The sequence below is a fragment of the Xenopus laevis genome, chromosome 1S (assembly GCF_017654675.1).
Source record: "Xenopus laevis strain J_2021 chromosome 1S, Xenopus_laevis_v10.1, whole genome shotgun sequence".
In the NCBI taxonomy this organism is placed as follows: domain Eukaryota; kingdom Metazoa; phylum Chordata; class Amphibia; order Anura; family Pipidae; genus Xenopus; species Xenopus laevis.
In genome coordinates, this window is record NC_054372.1 from 105,002,001 (window position 1) to 105,017,000 (window position 15,000).

The 15,000-nt window shown below is 37.2% G+C and overlaps 1 protein-coding gene across 9 annotated transcripts in view; it reads right to left on the bottom strand.

Annotated features, from left to right (window-relative positions):
- Window positions 1-15,000, bottom strand: part of eps15l1.S (epidermal growth factor receptor pathway substrate 15-like 1 S homeolog) — a 98,834-nt gene that overhangs the window by 71,501 nt on the left and 12,333 nt on the right. For 5 of the 9 annotated variants that reach the window (XM_041574592.1, XM_041574596.1, XM_041574590.1 and 2 more), the window contains exons 2-12: window positions 12,754-12,795; window positions 11,486-11,575; window positions 8,607-8,654; window positions 7,780-7,875; window positions 6,816-6,878; window positions 5,726-5,851; window positions 4,020-4,079; window positions 2,932-3,168; window positions 2,064-2,221; window positions 707-863; window positions 420-482 (exon numbers count right to left, since the gene is read on the bottom strand). In XM_041574592.1, coding sequence (XP_041430526.1) covers window positions 420-482; window positions 707-863; window positions 2,064-2,221; window positions 2,932-3,168; window positions 4,020-4,079; window positions 5,726-5,851; window positions 6,816-6,878; window positions 7,780-7,875; window positions 8,607-8,654; window positions 11,486-11,575; window positions 12,754-12,795 — 1,140 coding nt within the window. 9 annotated transcript variants of the gene reach the window in all.

The window sequence follows — 15,000 nt, forward strand, 5'->3', positions numbered from 1 at the left end:
GCCTTCTTCTTCTTCTGACTCTTTCCAGCTTTCAAATGGGGTCACTGACCTCATCGAAAAACAAATACTCTGTAAGGTTACAAATGTATTGCTACTTAAATTACAAACTGGAAAGCAGCTGAATAAAAAGCTAAATAACTCAAAAAATACCAATAATAAAAAATGAAAACCAATTGCAAATTGTCTCAGAATATCACTTTCTACATCATACTAAAAGATCATTTAAAGGTGAACAACCCCTTTAAAGAATTTCACTGCCTCTTTTTTACAAACAAAAAGCATATAGAAAATTGTGTGTAGGGAGATGCTTCAATAGCTCCCATAAGGCTAGTAACAGTGTAAATAAGATAAAATGTGATCAGTGGTTCCGAAATTTGCATGCCAAGGATACAGGACACTTCTTAGAGGCCTTTACTCACTCGGCGCATGTCTGTTAAGCTTGCCATCTCGTTTCCTATGGGGGTCATGTAACCAGACAGGGTCTGGAGAGGATGAAAAGGTTTGGGGCAAGAAAGAAGCCATAGTTGGGTCATAGTGTACAGCAAGTTTTATGGATAACGGTTGAGGTTTTAAAATTGTTTTATATAAATGTATAAACACACACAGCTAATACAAGTTTCAGCAATAAATAACTCAAAAATCACGAGAACAACAACATCCCTGTAAACTCACTACTATGTCAGTAGAGCTAACTTTGTTTTCATACCTGTATAGGGGTGCTCCTTTCACTTGGTGGGATCATGTCAGGTGATAAGACATGTGGGGGATCAATCCCTTTGCTGACCTTCTGTTGTATGAGATGCATTGCTAGAGCAAATTGGTCCTTGTTCAGTTTCCCTGTTTGCCTTATATCTGCAAGAGCCCTACAGAATAAAAAATTAGTTCATGCTGACTTCAAACTTGAAAGGCAAAAAATAAAACCCCAATTTTACTTTAATTAAAAAAATCTTATTATATGCAATGAAATTCCCCAGTTGCTGTACTTGCTCTGACGTCTGCGGATAGTAAACTTTACATGGCCATTGACTGCTCTAAAGGGAAATTATCACATTTTCAAAAGTCAAGGAAACATTGTGCAGGAATATTTTATGTTTTGTTTGCATAACCTGGTTAGCCTTTGCTAATCTTTATATTTAACAACCCTGTACCTTTTTTCCCAGCCGTGCAGAACTCAAGCAGATGTTTGTTTCTCTGAAGAGCAGCTGGTGACCGTCTAGCGATTGGTATCAGCAGCAATCAGCAAGTAAACAAAGGGGGAATTTCACTACATACAATCAGGTTGTTCATGATCTTGAAGTTTTTTTATTTGAAGTATATTGGTTACAGGTTTCTTTTTCATTAAAGAAAGTGAAAATGGGATTTTATTTTTGCCTTTACAGCCCCTTTAAGGCAGTGGTGGTTTGACATGGAGGTCCAACCTTCTGGCAGAGCCCGTAGCTCATAACTAAGTCGTAGAAAGAGGAAAATACTGTGTTATCAATCATTCTATCATAGTTTAAAGAATATTTGGATAAGAACAAATGTTCTTGCCCTATAACTCACCAAGAAATCAAGAGTGTGCTTTCAGGGGTATGGAGAAGGGCAACTGGGAACTCATTGGTTTGGAAACCAGTGTCATAAAGTAAATATGTCTTTTTTTTATTGCAAGAGGCAGAGAATAAGGAATACATGTAAAACTTTTTTTCTACCACGCTCTGCAGTGATTTCAAAGGGGTTGGTCTGCAGTTGCTACGGTATAATGTGGGCTCAAAAGTCCACAATGACCGGACAGTGTTAGTAGGAAAGACACCTTACACAAGAGGTTTCTGACTGGAGTACTATCTTGCAAACACAATTAAACCCTGGTTAGCTGGGCTCCCAGCGATCCTTGGATCACTGCATGAGCTGTCAGAAGAAAAAAAAAAGCTTTAGGGGAACACTTTCTGCATATTTACATTAAATTGTATAAGTCTTTAATTCTCTTCTATCTGCAAGTCACATACTAGAGGCAAAATGCTTACTATTATACTAATTAAACAAATTAAATCAGAGCAGTTGTATTTGGGATGATATATCACGCTCACCAAATGTGTGCTAAGACATTCTGAGAGAGGCCAGACTGCATAAATATATCCTTCACTTCCAGCCCACTAACAAGTCCATCCATGTCCAGGTCTATCTGCACAAAGATGTCGTCAAAACGCATTTTGTCTGTCAGCGGGACCACCCAGTTCACAGCAGGCTTAGAAATAAAGAAAAAAAATTACAATTCACGGATCCAAACAGTATAGTTTACGGGCAAAAGTTGATGGTTCAATTGCAGTCTGTGGGCTGATAATCCCTATACAGAGTTGTCCATGGAGTTTCGGGTCAGATTATGACACTATAAACAGGTTTGTTGTTTTTTGTTATTCTGTTGTATCAACTCTGATGTAATAGCATTAGTTTTTGAATGGATCAGAGACTCATAGTGGGTCTTTTACATATACTGAAAGTGCCACACATAGGAAATAGACCAAAAATAGACCAAAACGCAAAATTTACTTGTTTGTGAGGGTCAAACTATTGCATTTGTGTCATATCTTCCCCATATCCTTCCTACAGCTTCCTTACTGTTTTATCCCAACCTCAACCTGTTCCTCGTTTACCCACTGTTCCTGCTGGTACACTTGTTCTAATAACTAGATTTACCAGTTTAACAGCATCAATCTTTAATTTATATTTAGTGTGATGTACTAAGTATTGAGGTTTGTAATATAACTGTGTACTCTACGATTATAAAACAGTTATAAACAGAAGCATGTCAAAAAGAGGAGGGGTGTATTTTCATTTTAAGAAGAAAATGTCTTATCCACATGTGATTTATGTTTGCAAAGATGTGCCAAGTCTGTGTCATTACAACAGAACCCTGAGCAGTCAAATGTGTTACACTTCCTAACGACTGTTCTGCACCTGGGCTGGTTTGGTAGAGTGCTTTGGTGAAAGGCTGCCTGCACTGTTCAAGCTGCTCATACTGCCGTGAGATGGAGTAGATCGTAGACTATCTTTAGGTGGTGGGCTGGAGGGGAGAACTGAAACGGCCCCTGGGAACGTTGGAGTCTTCTTTCTCTTGTTCGGTGGAATGAGGGATGGAGGTAACACTGAAGGGACTGGTTCCTTCTCCAAGGCCCTGTATACAAGATGCATTGACTGCAAGACACACAAATGTCACACAGTTTGATTAATAAATACACTTTATTCAGCTAGAAAGAGCTTCAACAATGGAAAAATCAAAGCTCTGAAGTAGTCACCATCAAATGTGCTGATTTTAACACCCACAAGTAGGCTTGGGTGAATTCAACCCGTTTCATTAAAAATTCGCCACCGGTGACCCAAAAATTAGTTGCTGACTCCCATTAAAGTCTATGGGCGACAAAAAAAAATTTTGGTACGCGTCTTCTATTTATTTTTTTTGGCACGTCATACAAGTCTATCGTCTCATTTCTGCGGCGAAACAAGGCAAAAAAATTCACCCATCACTACCCACCAGTTCTCCACTGAATTGCAACCTTGCACTGAACAGAACTTTAAATATTAACTAGAATAAAAAAAACAGCTAATATCAATGAAAGTTGTTATGATGACTGTGGCTCAAACCCCACCATGTGTTACAGCCCTTCAGGGTAAGTAATATTACAGAACTCCCATATGAGCTTTCTAGAGAGACCATTCCAAAGTAAATCCAACAGTTGCAGTGGAACAAGAAAACTCCAGCACAATAAACTGCAATACAAACCCATCATATTTTAGGGGGCACATACAATTGCAATTCAATGTGTGTGCTGGAATTTTCTTGTTCCTTTCCAGAGAGACAAACAAAAATCACTGCTACTCTGATAAGGTTAGTTCTGTAAAACTAAATGTCTGACAAATATGAAGTTGTCACATAATGGATAGTGAATAAACACCAGATACTTGTCTTGTATGTGCTCTTAATGCATTGGGTTTTAAGTAGCTATTCATTCTACAGCACATGAACAAAAGTAAAAAGCTTAACTCACCACAGCAAATTCATCTCTATCCAGGTGCCCATCCTTGTCAATGTCACTCAGCTCCCACACCTGAGGCAAATTTACAATTACTTTTTGTTTGCATCACTAAAATATCTTTTTATATTTATTTAGGCTGTGGTCACAGATCTAAACATTGCTAAAACTAAGTGCTCAACAATGTAAACAACTTGACTTAATAATAACAATGATAAGTAATGAACGCTTCCCAAAAAGTTTAGGGATTTTGTAATAATCTTTTAAAAGCAGTAAATCTGCAGTATTTGCTACCATTAGATAATACCCGCCGGTGCCCAAAGTTGCATCAAACAGCCCAAACTCTTATGCACCAGAAATGAAAACAGTTGGCAGCCATGCAATTTTTCCTCAGCAGTAAGAGCCAAATGGAGCACACACTGCACCCAAGAATTATATCAGTTGCAATGTGAACTAATTTCTGCTCCCACTGCAAAGAAAACAGTTGACTCTGACCATCTTGATTCCCAATATGATATAACGTGTCACTTCATAGTAAGTTCCAGCTGAAGTTGATCAAAGAAAAAGTGAGTAAAAAAAATCGCGGCATTTTTGAGCCATATTATTTACACAGTGCTGCCTGTGTAAATCTGTAGCGAATTATTCTGCCATTTTTTCACACCACATAATAAATCTACCCCTTAGGGTGTAAAATGAGCTTCACTGTTTTAAAACCATCAAAACAAAATAAAGAGATAACTGGCATAAACACCAGTGCCCCTATTACAATGCATCAAAGAAAATGGTTATACCTTTTATACCTTTACTTATTTTTACACCTTTACACTGTATATATTCCACTATAAGATTTTTTTAAACGAGAATGAAACTCGTACTCACTGGGGGGGGGGGGTGCCAATTTGTTATGCACAGCCCAGTGACAACTTTCAAATTTAGGCCAGTGTGCTTGTTATTTAAACATATGCTCTGATCCAAAAGAGTATGACACTGGCATCTATTATTATTCTTTTCTATTGTATTGTACTATTATTCTCCAGGGCCCACTGCAGCATAGCAATTTTTCATATTGTGTTCTTGCAAGGTATTCCTGGTAGAATAAAGATGGAGGCTCAGGATGATGTGTTCAGGTAGAATGAATGAATCCATTAGTACATTTTCTTCTCACTTTATAAAATGCTTTAAAATTTAACTGTTAGCTGGCATCATCCAAAAAGTCAGTTTATACAAGAGGGTTTGTTATTTTAGGGCAATTATGATGAAGTTATATCACAACCTTTAACTATCATTTTACAATGATGTATAATATATAACTATGAAATTAACTATACCCCCTTGTTCAAAATTAGGTCAATGACTAGGTATTTTCCTGCAAACAAGGAAACTGTTCCTGCAAACAAGAATTGCCTGAACCAAGCATGGGGTAGTTTCAGTTTCCCTGATAACTTTGTTTAGCTTAAGAAATAACAAAAACATGTAATTGTTAGCCTGCATCGTCCAAGAAGCCAGTACAAACACAAGGGTTTGTTGTTTTAGGGCAATTAGGATGAAGTTACAACCTTTAACTGTGACTTTACAATGATGTATGATACTAATAGAGCATTAGATTGTCTGGACAAAACTTTGAGTAGCTTTAGTTTCCCAGATTGCTGTGATTAGCTCAAGAAATAAAAACTAAAGGCTTATATTGCCTCTTCACTTACTCTACAAATAAGAGCACTTACCCTCCCTAAGACATCCAGAGGTAGTTTGGAGTTCATAAGTACGGGTTTCACCTTGTCTCCAGAAAGCAAGCCATTCGCTGGCAATAAACTGTCAAAAATACCATCAAATTTGGATTTCTCTTCTATCTAGTGGATAAAATATATTTAGCATTAGAATTTTATTAGCACTGACCTCACTAGATTCTGAGTGTGTGCAAAAAAATTGTAACTAATAAGGTTATGACATGATGTTGGCTTTTTTCCATAGATGACAAAGGTGTGCCACTGAGAATATACTACCATCAGTAATATCAAAGCTTTGACAACACTTCCTGGAGTGTGGGGCCCAACTTATATATCATGGGTGAATTGTTAGTGCTTGTTTGTCACCCAGTTAGAAATCATCGAAATCTGAAAAATCACAGATCTTATGCTGGATAAGTAGCTCTCATTGGTTCATGAGCAAGATGCTTCTCACCAACCCCTTGGATGTTGCACTGAGTGGCATCAAAGCAGGTGCATATTTTTAAATTACTGGCTTGGAGACAAGTTTTGGTTGCATAAAAAATAGATATACTGCCAAACAGACCTTGTAGTCTGCAAGTCTACAGACTACTCCCAAAATCTCTTAAGATTTATGTGTGGTTCACAGGTTTAAAAAAAAAGTTGGGAATCCCTGGTTTACTACAATTTAAAGTTAACCATACCTTAAACACATTCTTCATTAATTAGTTGTCTAACTGTGAGGAAGCCCTGCAGGCAAGCATAAACTGTGGCTGAGGGGGGAGGGTTTGCTCCCCAGGACGTCCATGTCACTTAGCGTGAGATTTCAGATAAACACTTATTTGCTTTCCTACATAATGTACAACTATGGCTGACAGACTGATACAGCAGGTTTTATATATCTGCAACCTTGTTATAAGCTAAGTGGGGCTAATATGTTAGACCTCGAAAGAGGCTTGAAAACACATCATTGTTCTCGGAGGAAAATGGAATAAAGAAGATAAAACAATGAGTATATATTAAAACATGCCTAGGTTTGGAAAAGTATCATGTTTAAATACATGTGGGAAGAAAGCTAACTACTGAAAAATAGAAACAGAAAACTTACCCGAACTCCCCAATGTCCCTCAACAGGGGGTGGAATGATTAACAGAGGGCTACTAGTGTCGTGCTGAAACAAAATGAAAAAAAAGTATGCAACAACATATCTCGTAAAGTAATATGAGCTGGTGAAATATTTTAGGAAAACAAAAATAAAAATCACAAGATTAACAAGAAATTGCAGCCAGTAAACATAAAGCATCTACCGTGTCTTGGAGAACATGAAGGGGATGTCAGATTTACCAATTGTGAACTTTTTACTACAGCCCCAAGCCTTATACTGTGGCCTGTGAGTCAAAGAGAGCTTTATGTCTTACCTCTAAAATTCTTTTCTACTTTCATTGCAAGTGGGCCCAGGCATGAACTCCAACTTCCATGAGGAAAGGACACTAAAAAAAAAACTAAGCCCCTGAGCACAAATGTAAGGGCACAAAGGGATGCAAGAGCCTCCCCCCACCTGGTCTTTGCTATTACAGTGCTGACAAATGCATCCAGCTCAAGTGTTTAAGAGCCTTCAGCTTCAGGGATGGTCTGTCTTAGATTGAGAAAAGGTGGGTTAGGGTGAGCAGGATAAATTCTGACTAGCACATCACTAAGGTGTAGAGTACAGGGGAGAGTAGGGGCAGTACCCTGGAAAGGCTGGCAAGTCAGTCTTTTTTTAAGCTTCTTCCTCCTGGAAGGTGGAGTTCACCCTTCAGTGGACATGTCCCCCAGAAATAAATGAGGACTGTTTACAAAAATATATTCATAAACATATTACTTTTCTAAATTCTACAGCACATACAATTCCCAAATACTCACTGTTTTTATTTCATTCTTATAAAATAAAGTGCCTCACAGCAAACAGCATTCCTACATATTTCCTATAATATGTAACTCGCTTGTAAACCACAGCAGTACTACAGAAATAAAGACATTTTTTTTTTTAATAGTCATAGAATACATTGCAGTTGGGAAAATCAGTCACTTACAAATTTGGGAGCTGGTACTGGAACATTAAAACTTGCTAGACTGACTTCAAGCCCACTTTGAGCGCAAGCTACCAGCCGCAGTGCTACATAAAATCCCTGAAAAGGAACCCAGATTATATAAAGTCAAGTAGCTGATGAATATGTATATCAGTGTTTATTCACAGAGGAAAAATTACAGTGCTTAACAAACATACATTTGAAGTGGTTAAGTGGTTAAATGGTTATGTATATATACCTCTTTTTGCAACTACAGGTATCTGTACCAGAATGCTTGGAAACTGGGGTTTTCCAGATAACGGATCTTTCCGTAATTTGGATCTTGATAACTTAAGTCTACTAAAAAAATCATTTAAACATTAAATAAAGCAAATAGGCTTGTTTTGCCTCCAATAAGGTTTCATTATGTCTTAGTTTGGATCAAGTACAAGGTACTGTGTTAATATTACAGAGAAAAAGAAAATCTTTTTAAAAAATGTGAATTATTTAGATAAATGGAGTCTATTGGAGGTGGCCTTTCAGTAATTCTAAGTATTCCGGGTAACAGATCTCATACCTGTATTTGTTAAATCTAGAACGTGTTTATTTTTTATTTATTTATAGTCTACCCTGCTACAGCCTCTGGATCTACTGCTCAGACTCCAGGCTGTACATCTTGAACTGATGATTTGTTTACAAGGTGCCCACATGTGGAATCCAATTATAATGCACATTTCCTATGCGTGCTGAGCCTATTAGGACAACATTCCACTGTCTAGCAGCCATACATAAACGTACACATCATAATTCCCTGTTAGAAGCTCTACCTTAGTGGAAATGAGTTAACCTACCTGTTTATCCAAGTAACCTTTCCCCTCTGGGTCAGCCAGGTCCCATATCTGAAAAACAATACGCCACTGGCAGTTTAAAACACAAAACAGGTTTGAATACCTCTTGCACTAATTATAAATTATATTTTTAGGAAAATGTTTGATTTTTCAAATATTTACACTGAGAAATTATATAATACAATTGAATGGATCAATCAACACAAATTTGAATGTTTGGCTGCTTCTTTAGCATAGACTTGCGTTAAAATGATGGTGGGTTTATTTAGCAAAAATGATTCACCCTACCAATTATTTGCTGCTATCACATGTATTGATAAATAAAAAACAAATTAAAAAAAATTGAGAATCACTTTCATGAGTTACCCATGGGAGCCATGTTTTACTATAAGCCTGAATATTGTTTTTGAGCATATAGGTATGTTTTCCATTAGTCAATAAATTCATTATTTTGGATTTTATTGCTGTAGCTGGAATTAATACCAGTTGCTAGCTATAATTGGTTCTGCGACCATTAAATTATGCTGGCTCGATCTGTGTGATGAGTTGCTGTTGTCCCCAAAAATAAAACAAAGGGGTGTTTAAGGAAATTGGTATTTGGTACCCTTGAGAGAAGGTTTACAACGGTTTCTAAAAGTTCGGTAGAACCAAACATTCTCACTATAGGTAGCAAATAGTTTCATCATATTTAAAGCCTATTAACCATTATGGGTTACATTCGTGATATATTTTGTGTAATCTAGCAAGGACTAAGTATGTTCTATGAAGAACTTTGATTAAAGTTTCTCTGATAGATACAGAGGTGCTTCCCTTGTCTTAAGGTGGCCATACACGGATAGATCCGCTCGTTTGGCGATGTCGCCAAACGAGCGGATCTCCCTCCGATATGCCCACCTTGAGGTGGGCAATATCGGGCTGATCCGATCGTGGGCCCTAGGGCCCAACGATCGGATCCTAGCGTTCGCCAAACGGGCGGTCGGATCGCGGGACCGCATCAACGAACAGATGCGGCCGCGATCCGACGGGATTTTTAACCCCATCCGATCGAGATCTGGCCGACTTTCGGCCAGATCTCGATCGGGGAAGCCCGTCGGGGGCCCCCATACACGGGCCAATAAGCTGCCGACTTGGTCTGTCGGCAGCTTTTATCGGCCCGTGTATGGCCACCTTTAGTTAATGGAAAACGTTACCCTCAGAATGAATATTTAAGCAACAGATAGTTATATCTTATCAAACTAGAATAAATATTTAAGAAAATACTGCCCTTTTACATCTTATGTCTTAAGCCACTATTTTGTGATGGTCTGTGTGCTGCCTCAGAGACCACCTGACCAGATATAATGCAGCTCTAACTGTAAAAGGAAGAAGTGTGGAAGCAAAAGACAGAACTAGGTCTTTTAATTGGCTCATGTGACTGTATGGTTTGTTTGTGTGTACCATAAATACGCTCCCAGGGGGCGGCCCTTATTTTTTTTAAAATGGCAATTTTCTATTTAGGATTACCCAATGGCACATACTACTAGAAAAGAATATTATTATGAAAATGGTTTATTTACATGAAGCAGGGTTTACATGAGCTGTTTTATGCAATATCTTTTTATAGAGACAAACATAAGGGGGGGGGTATAGTTTTCCTTTAAGCTTATTAATTTCCCACTTAACGTTTAGAAAGACCAGGGGGAAATCAGGATTGTTTGATAATATGAAGTAAATTGAGGAGAAAGAAAAAAAAATTGGATTTTTTTTTTCACAATGAAAGGCATCGATTTATTATATCCAACATGATTTGGGAAACTTGTATAAAATCTTGTAAGGAAGTCTAATCATAATATCTTGCGGTGACCAACTGAGCCATTCTTTCAGTACAGAAGTATTTTTATTGTCTGAGAATGATAGACACCATTAGCCTTTTGAAAGCCTTTTAATAAAATAAAATACTACAGGATGGTCATTTCATTTTTAACCTTACAACCTGTCTGTGTAATCAGAAGAGTTTATTTAATTTGCTCTAATAATCTCGGTGTAAAATAAATCTTAAACTAGCTGCTGCCAGTTTCTTGGGCTTACAGATAAGAGTTCTTTATTAAGATGACAGAATTGTTAAATGAGAACTAAACCGTAAAAATGAATATGGTTTAAAACTCCATATTTTACATCCTGAACTTATTGTGCCAGCCTAAAGTTTCAGCTTGTCAATAGCAGCAATGATCCAGGACTATAAAATTGTCAGATGGGGTCAGCATCTTGGAAAGTGTCTGCGACACTCACATGCTCAGTTAGGGTTCATTGCAAATTATCAAGGAGAACATAAGGTCTTATACTGTGACATTTATATTCAGTGTGTACTATATATTTTGAGTGGGTCCCTAAGCTCAGCAAACTGACAGAAGCACAGAGAATGTACAGTGAATCAGCAGAAAAGAAGATGGGGAGCTACTTGGGCATTTTGGAGGCATCTTTACTGCTAAAGGTCTGTGGTTACCTTGGGCTGGTACAAAAGCCCAAAACAAAATGTACAAAATTTTAGCCTACTTCTTTAGTTAAGCTTTAGTTCTCTTTTAAGAGTTATTTCATTAGCTGCCTTCTCTTCCTTCCACACTTTCTCCAAAGAACCAGAGGTTTCAAAATTAAAGTATGTGCATTTTCACTGTTTCTCTGTTCAGTGCAAGACATTTTTTTTAAAAATTACAATATAAACAATATGAAAAAAAGTATTTTGAGTAAAAGCCATTCAATAAACTAATGCAAAAGAGGGCTTTTATCAACCTTTAAGGCAGCATCTTCAACTGCACACAATATTTGCAGCGATCTTTATACTTTTAATATATGAATGTATGTACAATCCAATGTGCTCAATCCAGAACATATAATTGCTGGTTTACCTTCCCAAGGATAATGTCTGAGAGAGTAGATTTCTTTAGGAACAGAGCAGCTTCGGATGGTCCTACCCTGCCAGTGTATGATGGATCCACCTGCAAAAAAATATTTTTGTTGTTTTATATAGCATGAAACACCACCAAATAAATAAAACATTGGTTCAACAGATCTTGGTGCAATGTCCATTTCAAAAATAGCATTGTTACTATACTATCAGTTCCAACTTCCCATACAATATAGGCGGAGTGGGGTTAGGTGAAGCCTGTGGATTATTTTGAACTGTATTATCTTTGGTAGAGACAAAGTAATCATAAGCCTTGTTGGTAGCTTTGTTCAGGTCATCATCATCTAGCTCTAGTATATTCCTTTGCCAGATCAATCGGGCTATGGGGAAGGGGAAATCTATGTTGATAGTAGGAAGGCATAGATGGTGGTAACCAGCTTTTTGGAAGATGCACTCTAAAGGGTGTGTTCCATGTTGTTTAGTGAGATAATCACAGTGGTCCCTTAAAATTGCTGCCCTAAAGGAACAGTTTAGTGTACAAATAAAAACTGGGTAAACAGATAGTATAAGCAAAATAAAAAATGTTTATAATATAGTTAGACAAAAATGTAGTGTATAAAGGCTGGAGTGACTGGATGTCTAACATAATAGCCAGAACTCTACTTCCGGCTTTTCAGCTCTCTAACTCTGAGTTCTCTGTCCATTAATATTATTTTCTGGTTGCTGTCATTGATCTCACCATGCTCTTCAGCATTTGCCAGTAACTGCATATTATTCTAATTAACTTTTCATCATACCTAACTAAAACTTTTCTAGTTAAAAAATTACTCGTAAATGTAAATGAAAGCAGCCCTTATTTCACCCTGCAGAACTTCCAGTTGCCTCCAACAAAGATTAAAATTCCCACATATTGTTCTTCACAGAACTGAAAATAAAACAGAATAACCAAAGCATGCAAGGCATTGTGAAAATTGAAATCATGGCTGGAGGAAAGCAGATTTATAAAACATTGTCGTAACTGGAACACCGATAAATGACAGAAACTGCTTTCAAATGCAATTTAATTTACAAATAACTTTTAAATAATTAAAATTTTGAAAATGAACATAAAACACACAAAGCTGCTTAGAATTACATCTTCTTTAATTAAGCTAACAATAAAAAAAAATTATTTAGGTGGAGACTCCCTTTAAATTAAAACTACTTATGAAAGACACTAATTTTTATAAGCAGAGAATGAGTATATATTTAATTAAAGATTGCACTTACCTGCTTGTAATATGTTTCATACAATGGGCTGCCACTGGAGAGCTAATAGAAGAAACAAAATGATAATTGAACTATATAGAAATACAAAAAAAGCTGTGTTTTTTTAAAGTGTAATATCACCTTTCCAGAGAAATTCCCATAAAGTTAATGTTTGCACTGGCAAACTAATTTGTATCTGATTTACTCATATGGGCTCTTCAAGTAGTGGTTGCTTATATTGTCAGATGCATATAACATACCTCCCAACATTTTGGAAGTAAAAAGAGGGACAAAAAATTTTTTTACGCATGTAGCGCAGCAATTTTTTGACCACACCCCTTTCTGTGGCCACACACCCTAATTACCATGTTTGTTTTACAAAATTTGGCAGGTTATGAAAGTTTGAAAATATTTCTCCTTATCTAAACTGTGTTTTTGTGTCTCAAAATTGTTACAAAGTATCTTATTTGCACCTGTTAGCTGTTCTGGGCTCTCTGCCAAAAGCCAATTAAGTGAGAAACTTTGTTTCTTTTTCTGGCTGTTCAGTGCAGAGAAAAGAGGGACTTTCCAGTACAAACGAGGGGCTGAGGGTTGAGGGACTGTCCCTCCGAAAAAGGGACAGTTGGGAGGTATGATAGAAATAAAAAACAGAAAAAAACAGTAAACTAGGGATGCACCCAATAAAGGATTCGGCCAAATCCTTCAGCAGAACCGAATCCGAATATGCATATGCAAATTGGGCAGGGAGGGAAATTGCATGACTTTTAGTAAAAAAAAAAAAAAATCCCCTTGCCACTCCTAATTTGAATATGCAAATTAGGATTCGGTTCGGTATTCAGGCGAATCTTTCTCATTCGAGGAGTTCACCCAAATCCTAAATAGTGGATTCGATGCATGTATACAGTAAACCATATACCATACGTTCCCAGTTACAGTTACACAACAATGTATAAATGCCAGTTGAGAAAATGACCCAAGTACCATAAGTCTCATACCAAAATTGACAAGCTTTTTCTTGAAACTGATAAGTTTGTGTGAAAAGAGTTGTAAAAAAAATAATATACCAATATCCATTCAACTCTTGAATTTAGGACAAAAAATAGACACAGAAGTTCATTGCCAAATCATGACTGATTTTAAAGGAATACCAAGAAACGAAAAATGCACTTTTAAAAATCTTTTTGCAAAATTTGTAGAAAGAATGACATTTCTGATACCAGGGTGTATAGATTTGTGCATTGGTCTTTATATCTACAGGTTACAGAGTGATGACAAATATAAATGTGTAAAGGCAGACAACAGAGAATGTATTCACTAGGAACAATCAAACTATATGCCTTAGCATGCCTATTCCAATGGGAATGATATATTAGCACCCCCCCCCCCATAAACACAAACTGCACTGAAAGGGGACACCTCACCCAAAAAAAAAAGATTCATAAAGTCTGGAAATTCATAATTATAGCAAGCAGGCAGGAGCCATTTTGTGGACACTGTTATTAAAGGGAATCTGTCGTCATTTTAAAAAAATTTTTTTTTTGCATTTTTATAAAAAACACACATCCATAAACACTGTCTGGCAAATAAAATGTTAATCCACAAATCCATGTATAAGTTATTTTAGTTTGTATTTTGTCATGGGGGCTTCCATTTCTGCTCATTACACATTCATCATGTGCTGCTCTAACAGCAGGCCGAGGTACCTAATTTTACCTACGAAAACTGGGAAAACTTATTGACTCTAGTATAAGCCTAGACACAACTACAGCCCTGTCTCCCAGCAGCGCACATTCTGCCAAAGCGACCCCCCCAGCGATCAACCAGACTTCTTTGCAAAGTTGATGGTGACAGAGAATTGCCAAACTGATTACTGTGTGCATTGTCCCACTGTCCCACTACCATGTGCAGAGGGTGCTGTGTGATATTGCCATCACTGTTATTCTTTCGTATAACCAACAGAGGGTGCTGTGTGATATTGCAGTCACTGTTCTTTCGTATAACCAACAGAGGGCGCTGTGTGATATTGCAGTCACTGTTATTCTTTCGTATAACCAACAGAGGGTGCTGTGTGATATTGCCATCACTGTTAATCCTTCATATAACCAACAGAGGGCACTGTGTGATATTGTCATCACTGTTAATCCTTCATATAACCAACAGAGGGCGCTGTGTGATATTGTCATCACTGTTAATCCTTCATATAACCAACAGAGGGCGCTGTGTGATATTGTCATCACTGTTATTCCTTCATATAACCAACAGAGGGCG